This window comes from Pygoscelis adeliae, unplaced genomic scaffold, assembly GCF_000699105.1.
Source record: "Pygoscelis adeliae isolate BGI_AS28 unplaced genomic scaffold, ASM69910v1 Scaffold68, whole genome shotgun sequence".
Classification (NCBI taxonomy): domain Eukaryota; kingdom Metazoa; phylum Chordata; class Aves; order Sphenisciformes; family Spheniscidae; genus Pygoscelis; species Pygoscelis adeliae.
The window spans coordinates 891553-906465 of NW_008825501.1; the positions used below are offsets into that span (position 1 = coordinate 891553).

At 38.7% G+C, this 14913-nt stretch overlaps 1 protein-coding gene across 1 annotated transcript in view; it reads left to right on the plus strand.

Moving 5' to 3' along the window:
* Window positions 1-14913, plus strand: part of RIT2 (Ras-like without CAAX 2) — a 187976-nt gene that overhangs the window by 90427 nt on the left and 82636 nt on the right. Inside the window, exon 4 of the mRNA XM_009331536.1 lies at window positions 2709-2900. Within this exon, the coding sequence (XP_009329811.1) occupies window positions 2709-2900 (192 nt within the window). The remainder of the gene's footprint in view (window positions 1-2708; window positions 2901-14913) is intronic.

Sequence of the window (14913 nt, forward strand, 5' to 3'; positions counted from 1 at the left end):
TAATACATCAGCAGCAATAACATGTCAAAATAAAAAATTGCAGAAGTAAATTAATTAATGTCCTTAAAGTCATAATTATGCACAGGCATGAACCAGAACAGGTAGGTAAATGACTCCCACTCAAGAATGGCAGTGCCTAAAAGCTGAGCACTTTGTCCCTTTGGAATGATTCACAGTGTGTAAAATTAGGAGCCCAGAGTCTCCTGGCAGTCAAGGAAAGTCATTAAGCATTCCTGGGGAGTGATCCTGGGAGTCCTCATGCTGCAGAAAGTCACTTACTGTGAGTAACTGAAACAGGGATATGTGACCTAATTTCTTCTTAGTTTGCCATAAATGGCTATAAATGAGTGTACAAAGTTCTGAGCACTTCCTAGAGGTGGATCAACTCACTTAGCAGAGCTCATTCCTTGTAAAAGGCTGTGCAGAATAATCATACAGTGTTACAGAGTTGACTTATGAAATCTTTAACCCAGGAAAACAGGTCATCTGGGCTGGGATTTAGGTTCCATGCCAAAACATCTACTTTTAGGTGTCTGCATGGGAGCTAGCAGTTTCATTCTGTTGTATAAATGTTCAGCTCACTCTAAAACCAAAGATAAACAAAAAATAGATAATTAGATAACTAAACAGATAATTATTTTTCATCAGCAGAAGCAATCTGTAGTCCATTGATTGCATTGTTTAGCTTACTATTACCTACAATAGGAGCTTAGATAGTGGCCTGCAGCTACACATAGATAGCTAAATTCAGAGGCCTTAATCCACAAGTTTAACTCCACATAAGGTTTCCATTGTCTGCTCAGCCTGAAGGGATCCTGGCTTTGTTCAGCTCCTCCTACAAAGGAGACTCCCTTACTAATAATGTTGCAGAACAGTTCTAGATGACTGATGCAAAGAGAAGAAAATGGGGGGCACGGAGGCGTGCGGAGATACCCTTGTTCTGGCAGGAAAGCCTGGGATCTGAGGGTGAGTAAGGGAGAGGGAGTACGTCTCTGTGTTTAGTCATTAACATTCCCTACCCATAATTTGGAGACCTTGGATATGGTCTCCAGTTTGGTGTTGCATCATTTATTAATACAGTGGCTATCTAATGTAGATGTCAGGCAAAGACCTGGGAACAGAGACAGATCTCCATTCATTGTCTCGCACGAACCAGCAGAATGTAGAATCCTTTTTGTTTAACATCTTCTATGTTTCTCCCCACTGCTGCCCTACTTCTTACACATCCAGTTTCAAGAGGATGGGATAGAATATGGCCTGATCCACTCTATGCTGTAGCTTGGTAGTTAATAAACTCTCCTGGGATGCTAGCGGTGATAGTTTAGACATTTTGAAATTCCAAGTAAGTCTCAAAGCAGAATCCTACCCTTAAATTGCCTATTAGTCTGCTATTGTGGAGCTTAGTCTATGAACTTTTCCTGTAGCAGGTGAAATATTTTGAATGATATATAAGAAAGCCCTTGGGTAAAAGATACATCATGAATAAATGATAATGGTCAACACGAAAGTCTATTCACAGGAAGTATTATCAATCAACATGAGTGACTATTGAGAGAGATTTAAGGCTCAGACTTTTAAAAGAGCATAAGCAATCCATTTCCCTTCAATTTTCAGCACGAACTGAGGATATATATATAAACTAAATTGTTTTAAAAACCTTAGCCTAAATTCTCAACACAGTAAAAAATACAGGACTTGATATTGCATCCTGCTGCTCATAGAAGTGGTCCAACGGTGATATGTGTATTCCTTGCTTTATCAGACCTTCCTGCATCTTAATATCTCTGGAGAACTGATTCTGTCAGGAGGATTCTGATCCTGACCGACTGTTGCCATGGTGTTGGGTTATTCTGGGCTGTGATCAAGAAGAGCAAACAAACTTGAAAAAGAAGCTGGCTTTAAAACATATTCTCAAGCCATAGTGCCTGACACTAGTTTTTGAAAACTAAATTTTGATTTTTGTACAATGCAGCAGTTGTTAAATACTTCTGAAAAAACATACTTATAACCAGAAGTGCTGCTATGACAATAAATACACACATAAATAGAGGAAAATGCAGGAGGAGAGAATTGGGCCAATTCTTACACAATTCTCTTAACAATTTGAAATTGTTCATTTTCATTTAACGGTATTATCCCACACTAAACTGAAACCCCCAGCTTCTCTGAGAGCATTTGAATGAGTAGAACTTTTTGCAGATTATACTCTTCTTTTACTAGGCACTATTCCAAAGCTAGTGGGAGTCAATGAATGTCTTTTTTGATATTACTGAGCTTTTGAAGTGAGTGCATGGTAAGGAGTTTGTCTCCCATCCCTAGACAGTAATATAGCTCTTCTTTTACACCTGTTAGTATTCATTCAATTGCAAGTCATCTATGTTTACTGAAAGTGCTGCAGGAGGTTTTAGAAATACATGAGACAGTATTTTCTGTATGCAGGTGCTGGCATAATAAGTTCATATTCTTAAAGGACAGAGTTCCCTTGATGGGAAAAGGAAAAAAAAAAGGTCCTAAGAGAAACCCTGGTGGTGTATTATCCAGGTGATGACCCCAGAAAGATGCACAAGTTTCAGCGAGCAATATTTAAAACAGAAAAAAAGCAACGTGGAATTATGTAGGAAATGGGGGGAAGTTTTTGTCAAGTTCATTATTTACAGATGGATAATTTTGTTTGTCAAATTACTGAGCATGTTCTTCCTATTCCATAGGCAGAATTCACAGCCATGAGAGACCAATACATGCGAGGCGGAGAAGGCTTCATTATCTGCTATTCCATCACAGACCGCCAATCCTTTCAAGAAGCTGCTGAGTTTAAGGAACTCATTTATCGTGTCCGGCACACCTATGACATCCCCTTAGTGCTGGTGGGAAACAAAATAGATCTTGAAGAGTTCAGGCAGGTAAGCAACTTCTCTGCTGGTTTGGCTTGCTTTTCCTTGGCTACCTCAGGGATTTCTGTAGCATATGTTGTACAGTACTACTGAGAATTATTAGCACAAGATGAGGTTTAATCAAAGAGCAACACACTAGGATTAGTAATAAATTAAGGACTTTTCATTCATATGTTATGGATCTTAAAGTAGTTTTGGCCAATCACATCCAAATGTTTTTCATTTTTACTTGAAAAGGAATCCCACTATTTTCATTGGAAGTTATATACATGCTCAACATGAAAATAGATTCAGTCAGGACCTTTGTGGCAAAAAAAACTGTTTTCTTTGGAAGTTACTAACCTTTAAATACAGAATTTTTCATAAATGTAGTAGATTTAATTAAAGGTTTCTCAAACTCAGACTGAAAAAAAGTTCTAGTTAAAATAGATAAATGCATATAAGCTCACCCTTGCCTGAAAAGTCAGTGGCTGTGTTATTAGAGTGTTCAGGGAAGATGGGGACATGCAAGACTTGAATTCACTTTGATTTGTATACAAGTGTCATGGTTTAACCCCAGCCGGCAACTAAGCACCACACAGCCACTCGCTCACCCTCCCATCCCCGCCCCCCAGTGGGACTGCGGAGAGAATCAAGGGGAAAAAAAAACTAAAACCTGTGGGTTGAGATAAAGACAGTTTAACAGGCAAAGCAAAAGCCGTGCATGCAGGCAAAGCAAAATGAGGAATTCATTCACTCCTTCCCATGGGCAGGCGGGTGTTCAGCCATCTCCAGGAAAGCAGGGCTCCATCACGCCTAACGGTGACTCGGGAAGACAAACACCATCACTCCAAACGTCCCCTCTTCCTTCTTGTTCCCCCAGCTTTATATGCTAGGCATGACATCGTATGGTATGGAATATTCCTTTGGTCAGGTGGGGTCAGCTGTCCCAGTTGTGTCCCCTCCCAACAGTTTGTGCCCCCCCAGCCTGCTCACTGGTGGGGTGAGGAGCAGAAAAGACCTTGACTCTGTGTAAGCACTGCTCAGCAATATTGAAAACATCCTTGTATTATCAACACTGTTTTCAGAACAAATCCAAAACACAGCCTCATACCAGCTACTGTGAAGAAAATGAACTATCCCAGCCAAAACCAGCACAACAAGATCTGAACCACCACCACCCATAGAGCAGTAGACTTCTTTGACTATGAGGGCGTTGACTGTGGCTCTCTCAAAGTCTTTAGTAATCGTTGCTGACTCTTTTCCTTTTGCGTCCTCTCCACTTCTTACTTGCTGTTTGTGTTGATGTGTGTGTGTGCAAGGAAATGAGTTAGAGAGAGACCATCTTAGAAATGGCTTGCTTGTGACCTGGTACTGAATGGAAAATATCCTTAATCTTAAACAGAAACTTCAAAAAGGGGGAAAAAAAAAATCCTATATGGAAATCTTAAAAGGCTCTTTATACACACCACAATTGCTTTCAAATGATTGACTTCTGTGCAGACATATGTAACGGTTAAATAAAATGGTACTTTTCACTTCATTAGCATCTGTGCTCACATGGTCCTGTCTGCTCTTCTCCACTTATCCTGTCACTTTTTTCCCCATTTCTTTGTCTTCTTCGTTCTACCTGAAGAAAATCCAAGGCACTGTTAAGCCTGAAATTAGTCCTGAAGATCTAATGATGTACATTTAAAACTTCACATGTGTTTCCAGATCATTGACTTTCTCCCTAAACCATACTGTGACAAAACCTTAATGGTGACAATCCAGTCGCAGTTTAACATGCAGCTTGAGACTTCAAACAACAGTGCCATGTGCGACATGGAGTACAATCTGTGCAGCTTCTGGGATACTTATATACCAGATGGGGGAGGGATGTGGATTCAGTTGTTCTGCTGAGTGAACAGGACATTGCACCTGATCCCAACAGGAATGGGATATGATTGATTACCTACAGTTACCTGTAGATGAGGTTTTCAGGAATGCTCTGTTCACTAAGTGATATGAAGACTCTTGGAAGAGAATTATATTTGGCGCTACCCGTTTCTGATCTTATGTTTTGTTGGGCATTTATATTTTAATCACTGTCAATGCATATAAAAAATATGTGCCTGTTTTAAATGTTTTACATGCTCCTTGATGATCTTGTCTGGTCTCCCAAAAAAGGAAAATTAGCGTGCGTGAATGTCTGAATTGGACATCATAAACAGCACTCAAGATTAAAGGGCATGGGGAGGATCTTGGGAATGATATTAGAAATTTTGTCTTTGAAATGTGACAGACACACAAAAAACTGTTATACAAGGCTGTCCCTGAAGATCCTGCCTGAATGTGTATCAAGACAGTTCCAAATATTGGTCCTATTTTTTTTAAAAGCTTTCAATGAGCCAGGATTTAGGTCTTCAGATTCTTTTCCTCCTTGACCCCTCTACAACTGTCAACAAACATGGCAATGTCGGAAGGGTTTTCTCAAATATTTTGCAATCCAGACTTTGAGCCATGGGACACCCTTACATCAAAGACTAGTAAGATAATACAATACAGATCTGGTCCTTTGAATAAAGCACTTGAATATGACTACATCTACACGAGCAAGTAGCATGAGCCAACAGGAGTAGAACTGTAGAACAAAACAGTTTATTCTGAAGTCCACATTTTGGGAATTTATTTTTAACTCTGGACTAGCGCTACTCCAGGGCCATTATCTCCATGATTAGCTGGTGCTGAGGTGTGTAAATTGTGCTCCTGGAGCATATCTTCACTTAAATTTCATCCATAGTTCAGGTAATGTTCTCAGAGACGACTCCACAATTCAAAGCAAAGCCTGGTTCTATGGAGGTGATTAGGAGATACCGCTCAGAGTGCCTCTCTGATCTCAACTAAAGCACTAATGTGTGGGAGGTCATCTCTGTGCCCAGCTTTAAACGTATGTTAATGGACTTCAGCAGCCCGTTATTTCAGAACTGGGAAGTGAGGTTGTGCTATATGTTTAACAAACACTGAAATAAGTTATATCTATGCTTACCTGTTAGATTAAGCAATATCTAAGTAACTTGATGAACTGTGGGAAGGTGGATTGAAAGGAATCTTTTCAAGGTCATGTACTGTAGTTACGGCTTCATTAAAAGTGCTTGGATGGTCAAGAGTGGTAGCCAGCTAACTCTGGGGTGACAGGCAGCAATGGTCTGACAACGTATGGCAGTAACATATCAACGAACAGACAGTGAGGTACACAAACATACAAAATTCAAACAACTGAGAAATAGTAGGTGTCAGAATGCAATTAGCCAGATTGGAATTTGGCTAGGGCACCAGGGCTAATATTGTTGCTTTGTTTAATGACATTTTTCTCCTATGAAATTCATTAAAGCTACCGTAATGTTATTCTGGTATTTGGAAACATAACATTAAGTTCAACATTCCCAGGCTTCATTTCCATTTAATGACAATTCCGCAACAATCAGACAGGCTGTAGTGGCTCGGTCAGACAAAGATCTTGTTTGAAATGTGATCCCCTACACAATACAATTAATGATGTATGTCACTTGCCTCAAATCTATCAACTACGAGAATAAAACTAATCTGCAATTAAAATTTTGTGTTAGCAGAAACACTACTGAAAAACAAAACCAACAAGCTTATTATTTTTAAATAATGTTTTTATTTTCTGATGGCTTCAGTGAAATTATTGTTGTCCTTAAGTATGCCTGTCATTTTTAATGTCTTAAGAAATGGGTTTGCCTGTAGTCCTTAAAACAAGTTTTAATTACATCCATCAGCCTAAAGAATAAGCACTTTCCATTTTCTCTGAAACAATGTGGGGGAACAACTCTGAAACAACTGTGGGGAAAAAAATATAATAACTCATTATCTTGATGTGCATATTCAATCTGGTGGCAAGGCTCCCTCCATCCTCCATTCCCTTCCACCCATTAGTACTGCAGCTGCGTCTGGTCCTTCCTGACCTTGTTTCATTTTGTGTTCAGAGATTCACCGGGAAAGCGAATTGACATGAATGGTTAAGGCACTCATCTGTGTTCATTCCTTGATTTTTAGCCATTACTCTAAGAAATATTTAAGTATTATATGTATTTTATCCTATAGCTATTGGTCTTAATGGTCTCAAACCATAGTTTCAGAAACATTTAGAGGCAGCTGATATGTAGTATAATAGATACTTTTATTTCAGATAAGCTTTGTCACTTTACCCCAGGTCAACATCTGGTTCTTACTGAAGTTTAAAATCTGTATAATGAGTAAATATCTAATTAAAACATATTCATCTTTAAAAAAGACAATAAACAACTGATTCTATTTGAGCTCATGCCATGCGAAAGCTAAATTGCAGCTTTTAATTAAAATATTTTGTAATAAAGACATGTGGCACTGCTGAAAGGTTGTTTGAAAAAATATCCATAAGGCTGCCTACCGACCACTGTAATATATTACATTCAGCAATTCAGAGGGGAACTAACTACATAAGCTCCTTTGAACAATGTGCTGTAGCTCTGAGCTGGAAAGAATAGATACTTTCTAGTAGTTTTTTCCAACTTTTAATGTAGATGCAAGAACCCCTCTGGAAATTTTACCTGTATAGAAATTGCATAGCCTTCATGGAGCAGTTTTTCCTATACGCTTTTGTTTGACCCCAGAGGAATAAGCTGTGGGCTCAGTCGAGTCCACGGATAACATGTTGATGTCCATTGAGTCCAAGGTTATGAGGGCAGCTCACGCTTCGTTCAGCTCTTGGCCTCTCTGGGAAGCCTGTCATCAAAGCTGTTAGTTTTGCCAGTACTGTCTTGGTCCTGAAAAGATTTATGCAGTTGTTTACCCTTCCACACATGAGTTGTCTTATTGGCTTCAAGCATAAATATGAGCAGGAGCAGTGCTTTTGAAAGCATTTTCTTCCTTTTCTCTCCTCTACAGCCTTGCTCCTTCAGTAAGAAATATGAAATCAATATGAAATCGGTCTTTAGCATGGAACAGTATCTTATTTGGAGTGCAAATTAATTACAGGGGCTTCATTCTATTTTCTTTCTAAGATAATTCTCAAACCAGGATTACAGCGGCTCAGTACATTCTCATGATCTGAACCAGCTGCCTGCAGAACATTATCACTTCGATGAGGTTTTACTCTGGAATTTGCTCAAGATGATCTGACTGGTTATCAGATACTGTGAGCATCAACTTCTAGATTTCTCATTTTGACAGTTACTTTGTTTTCATGCTGGCTTCTAAAACCCTTAAATATCTGTTGAGTCTGAGACAACTAATGTTCTTTTTGTTTTTGTTTGGTTTCTTTTGTATGAATAACTGTTCAGTATATTTCAAACGTTGTCAGTCTATACCTTCTGGTGCCTGGCTGAGACACTGAAAATACTTACAGAGTATGACATTATGTTTTCTTTTATTTTCATTTTCCAGTGCATGACTATGAAGCATTATTTACTAGATGCTCTCTTACTAATATTAGTAATGAAATTGCAGTATTCTGAACTTCTTACCTTAGCATCAGGCTGAATTCTTTTGCTTTTGGGATTAAAACTGCTCTCAAATTTGTAAATGTCCTTTACCACCAGCAGTTCCATTTTGTCTAAAAGACATTTGGGTGGAAGAGTCTGTCTACTGAAGACTCTTGTTTCCCATTTATCAGGCCAGTGCTCTATACAGAGTGAAAGGTTTCATTGTTTCTTCTGAACTTTCTAACTGCAAGGCAAGGGAAATGCATTTTCTGCTATTTACTGACAAAGAATAGTGTGCATTTGAGTTAACTGTAGACACGTTAAAGTGATTAAACTAAACGAGTTGGCCAGATTCTCTATAAAATCCATGGAGAAAAACAGGATTTATCACATATCATAGAAGTGTATCATAAAATGAGATGTATCTGCCTGTGAAGTCATCTGTCTTTCAGTTGACTGTAAAGGGAGGCATGGACAAGTAGCTTCCTAGCCTTTATACAGCAATACTTGGGTGAGATGAAGACTAACAAAATTGTTTATGACATCCTTTCAGTGGAGAATCTGAACTTACTGATTCATTCTGTTGTTATTGTTGGTGCTAACTACAGACTAGACTTTTGAAGCATGCTTAGCTTGCTTTTGGTTTTTGGATGAACAAGATCTATTAAATAGTCATTCTTAGGTAGTGCTCCCTTCTAAAGAGCAGTGTGAGCTGTGATCTTAAAACATCTCAGATGTATACAGGCAGGCTTACCCTAAATAATGACTACAAAGAACCTAGTGATATTCTTAATGGAAAAAAGCCAGAAGATAATATGGCACAGAAGAGCAAATTCTTCAAAATTATTTATTTGAATGTTGCAATGAAATTTTAGATTAATCCATTCATCCCTCTTGATGTCATCTTGGCTGTTCATTTTCCATGGACATCCATGCAGTTCCATTTTGCTAGCATGAATGCCTGCTGAAAATGAATTACATTTGTAAGGAGTTGCCATCATCGCTTACATTCGCTTGCCTGCATATTGCCTTTCCCACATGACATCACATGATATTCTTCATTTGCTCTTCAAATTCTGAATAATATAAGCCATTTTTGCTGTTTTGATGGAGCTATGACAGTTGTCTGAATATTTGGAACTAAAACCACTGAAGTTGTCATGATGTTTTATTATCTTAGAAAACTGTCAAACCTTTGATAATCACCTTCTTACATTACCAAAATATGTATCTGAATTCTGTCATGTTCCTCTACACCTCTAATTTCTATTTATTTTTAATTGATTCTGACTGTTCAACATTTCTTTCACGCTGTTCACTGTCCTAAGAAGTCTTCCTTATATCATTTAAATAAAATCTTTTAGTGTTTGCCCTCTACCCCCCCCCCAAAAAAAAAAAAAAAAGTGTGATTTTCTATGCCAATGCAATTGTAGAAGTCAATTTGGCAGTTGTAGTCTCTTGGAAGAAAATTCTATTATTATTAACTTAACTGTCTCGAGCAAAGGTTCATTTATACATAGTTTACCTCTTTGTCATTACAATGCTTTTATATTTCCACAAAAAAAAAAAAACCCAAACCACAGCTTCATATTACCCAGGCTGCAGTAAATGCAATCAGACACGCAGACAATTGTAATGAAACTGTTGGCTCATTTCTCAATTCATAATTGTGTTAACCTCTAGTGAACCATCCTGTAAGCCCTGTAATCCCTTCAACACAGAGCAGAAGACATTTGAAGGGGACTAAGATGCGGATAACAAGCTGCTCTATAAGAGAAGAAACAACAGAGAAACAATGGCTGAACTGCAAATAAAAAATGTTTATAACAGAAAACCTGGATATTCAGAGATAAAAACAGAGGCAACTAATTGCTTGTAGCCAGAGCAGGACAACACAGGACATGTAGCAAGGGGTATACGCTAGGGGTGGTGCTGCAAGGTCACTTCACGGCTAGGGCTATTAAACAGCAACACACTTTGTACTGTTTTAAAAGGCTCCCAGTACTTGTTACCTCTACCTGATTTACCTTCACCCTCCACCTCAGAGATTTCGTCCTCCCCATGTACCAGATCCTGACTTGGTGTGGCTATGTTTGACTCCAGTGGGAGAATGCCTTGGAGGAGAGGTGTGAAGCTACAGAGATATACCCTCTCAACCTCTTGTCTTCTTGATCTAGATTGCTCCTCAAGGTGAACTTGGACTATGAGATTTGTCTGTTGGGTCTGTAAATTGGGAGATTAGCTGTTGTGAAGACATTAAGGCACTTTTCCTTTGGCAGCCGTGCCAGCAGGATCTTTCTTCTTAACTAAAGCAAGCAACTGCTGTTGGAAAACTACCCACACAAGCCTTCTGCAAAACAGCCTTGTGTAGGGCTTGTTTGTGAGTAAGTTCAGGATGCAGTTGCATTCCTCAGAGCCTCTCAGTGGGAAACCCATTGGTTACACAGTGACCACACAAAGAGGTACAGCTTTCAAAGAAAACCACAGCGGTATCATTTGTTGGGTGACTAGGGCATAGTTAGTAGCCTGTACAGATTCCTGTGCTGGAAAACAAAATTTGCGAGGAAGCTAATTATCCCTGAAGGACTTCCATAGTTCATTTTTCACCAGCAGAGAAAGGCGTAAAGAAGGAGCTGTATGTGACTCTCACTCGGGTGCCTGCCCTGCTCCAGGGTCAGTGGTCCAAAACTCTGGTTGCAAAATTCAGTTTTATTCATTTTCAGTTTAATTGCTGGAATTTTCATTGTCCTGTCTGTGAATCTTCCTCTTGCACACTGTGCACAAGCCAAGCATCAACCTCTTCTTAATGCAGAAAGGGGAGAAGCATGAATATACCACATCAGACAGTACTAATTGGAAAACAGTTTTGCCTCTCCACCATCCATGCCTGAAGCAATATGACCTCCCATCTCTCAGGATTTATCCCCTCATTTTCTCCACAGGTGCCCATATACGTGAAAGAGAATGGCATGCAATGGGAAGGTATCTTTTTATATACATGCTGGTATTTTTACATCAGCAATATCAAGGTTTCAGCCTAACTCATATATCATTCACTACCATTCCAGTTCAGGAAACTATTTAAGCATATGTTTAATTAGAGTGGAACAAATGCATGTTCTTCATGTTAATCTCCACTTGAGCGAAGATGTTGTCCTGAAAGTGAGACAGTAATGAGCAACTTTGTAAAAATGAAAGTCCCTTGGCAAAGTAGCAGATTAATATAGGAGGCAACATTTACTGAGTGCATTGTTTATATAAAAATGTGAATTCCTAGTAACAAGGATAGATTCCTGTGTGTTTTTGCAGTAGTAGCTCAAATTACTTGAAAGAAGAAATTTTACCAGAATTTAATTATAGCTTATCATGGTGTCATAAATAATAAAAGCATGACCTAACATTTAAAGAAAAGAAGATTACTCAGTTTAATCATCTTTGCTTTTTGAAGATTTGCTTGTATTCTTGTCTTAACGACTCTTTTTTTTTTTTTTCCGGTTTAATTAGGAAGTTAGAGATTTGTTTTTATCCAGATCTAACAACTTGGCTAAGAATAGCAGCATGTTAGCTTCACACACTGTGACATTGTTTAAGCTGTGCAGTCATGACAAGAAAAAAAAAAAAGCCAAAAAAACCCGTTACCCAAACAAATCAATCTGAAAAACAAAATGAAAGGGAAAATCTCTCTGTGTTATATCCATTCTGGAAATCTCTAATCTCTCATCCATAGTGTCCAAATTTTACACTTACAGTCTATGTATAATGGCAGCTTTTAAATCTCTGGGTAAATTGTTTGATATAGCATAGTTAGTTCAAGAAGGTCCAGGAAATTACCTATGATAAAGTGACATTAAAGCACATTCCTACAGTTGAAACTCAAGATGTTAAATGTCTATAAAATGTCAGAACTCAGGTTTTGGTGTTACAGCCATCAACAGCATTAATCCCATAGTTTTACTGATCAGAACCCCAGACCCAGTGTGGGAGTCGGGGTATGGCACATTGTTTATTTGAAATTAATCAGTATTGGAGTTGATACAGTTTACTGTCTTCATCCACCTTGTCCTGATGGGTGTTATTTCAAAAAGAAGATAGATGGGCATCCCTTCTGTCATCGCTGCATTTATTTCCTCTGTTGCTCAGGGAATGTTCTTTCCCTCTGATTCCATCTATGTCATTTTTACCACCTACTACAATCCAAAAAGGTTAATAAGGAGAAAAATAATATGTCTTGTCAATTTTTTCAAATTGTCTGGTACAAGCACTGACAGAAATGTGTGGGGTTTTGTGTGTGCTTGCGTGTGTCTGCATGTTTTAACATTGTAATCTAACACCAACAATGTGCTCAGTATAGGATATTCATCAGCACCACGGGCCATCCCTTTGGGTATTCCTGTCATACACAGTTAGCCATTGATATTTTGAATTTGCTTTACATTTCCTCTGAGGTGGTGGGGAAGACACCGTCTTTACATTTAATGATGTTTGTCATTACCAAAACCATGGAACAATTCTTCCATTCTTTTCCTGGCTGTGACTCATACAATCTCTTCTTTTGTTATTATTAAAAATGTAGAATTTGCCTTTGTTTCTGAGACTCCATTCATTTCTACAGCTCACAATTTCTTGGATTTTTAAACCTGAGGAATGCACGAGATACTATGCTTTGTTGTTTGTTTTTTTTTTCCCCTCTGAAATCTGAATGATATTACCCCAGACGTGCTTAGTCCTAGCCCACTGAAACTACAGACCAAACCTAGTCACCTTCCCATTATTGTGTCAAGCCTCCCTAGCGATTTCAAACCACACACAAGCTATTGCCGCAAAGTCCTGGTCTATTTTCCACTGAAGCCAAACACAAGACTTACACTGACTGCAGGCGATCAGGCTGGGAGGTATGGCCAGATTCTCAGAATTATCTGGGCATTTTCACTTAACAAATTCTGAACTGATGCAGGAATGTGTGCTTCAGGTGGCATATCCGATCTCTTTTGCTCTCTTTCTTAACATACCATATGAAGAAAATTGTGTGGATTTTCTCTATTTAATTAAAAATAGAGATTTTTTTTTTTTAAATAACTTATTTGTTATAGGTTGGGAAGGGATTGCAGGTGGCTGTGTGTTTGGTGGAGTCAGAAGAGAAGATGGAAGAGCAGGAGGTTGGAAGAGGGAGTAGAGATGATCTATGTATTCACTGGAGTGAAATATGCATTGAGCATTCATCAGATCTAGTGGCATCTGACTTGATTTGGGCTACAGACCTGTGTAGCTACATTCCCAGTGCACCCCACTGAAGAAGTGTTGCTTATGGAGACGTTGTATTCCCTTTTAATCCCATTTTCTTTCCCATCTGAAGTGAATGAGGTGTTTTCACTGATGATTGCCTGTGGCTACAAGATGACTGGTGATGCCAATTAACCTTGTCAGGATTATAATGCTCCCAAACCCAGGAGGGGGTTAGAATCATAGAATCATAGAATCATAGAATCATTAAGGTTGGAAGAGACCTCCAAGATCATCGAGTCCAACCATCAACCCAACAACACCATGCCCACTAAACCATGTCCCTAAGCACCATAGAACTTGCGAATAGTTTGATTTCATTTTGAGAATCCGCAGTTGTGAGAATCCCTGACATCTGTCAGAAGACAAGAGGAATGGGAGAGTTATGGAGACCATAGGTGGGTCAGCAATGCTTTGTGATCAGTGAGACTGAAGCCTGAAAGTCCTTTGGGAAACATCAGGCAGGACTTCAGACATGGTGGCGGCTGCAAAGAAATTTTTTCTTGAGCCCTGAATAATTGCTGTATAAGACTTTAGAAGTATTTAATGTTGTCATACTCCTGAATTTTGAGACAAAGAATATTTCACTGCTACATCTGATGTCTTTGCTCTTGTGAGGGTTTTGTACCTCATTTGATAAATACTTGAGCCTATGAAGAGGAAGAAGCGGAAGGTGGGGAGGGCTTATAGGTCTCAGTTCATTAATTACTGCTTTTCCTTGCTGAAAGCATATGCTTCGGTCCTTTGCATTTTACTGGGAGGGAACCAGTATCAGAGAATTATGTGAAAGGATAATTCCTAGATGAAAAGTGTCCATATAACTTCTCAAAAATCCAGGGAAGTCAGTATATTTTTTCCTTCAAACTCTGTGGAATTTGGAGTATGAAGCCATGGCTAGACAGGACAATGGTGAAAGTGCCCTTGTACTCTCTTTTGAAAAACTTTCCTGGCATTCTTAGTAACAGGAGTGAAAAATTCAAAGGCAATAAGAACTGAATTTTTGTCCATGCCAATGCTCTATCTCAGGTATAATTAGTTTTTCAGAACATGCTGGAGAAACTCCCATTGTTTGTACCACAGTTCTGTGGACAGAAGGAGTGTTTCATTCTCCAGGGCTGTCAACCCAGCACCATTTATGTGATTTAAATTTAACACAAAAAATAAAAAATACTGCTTTTACTAATTTTGGAATGATAGCACATAAAAATAATTTTATATTTTCCTGATAGCCTGACATTTTCAATGTGGAACATCTGTAAAAGAGAAATTGCTTTTTATGGAGCACAGGTAAAAAGGCT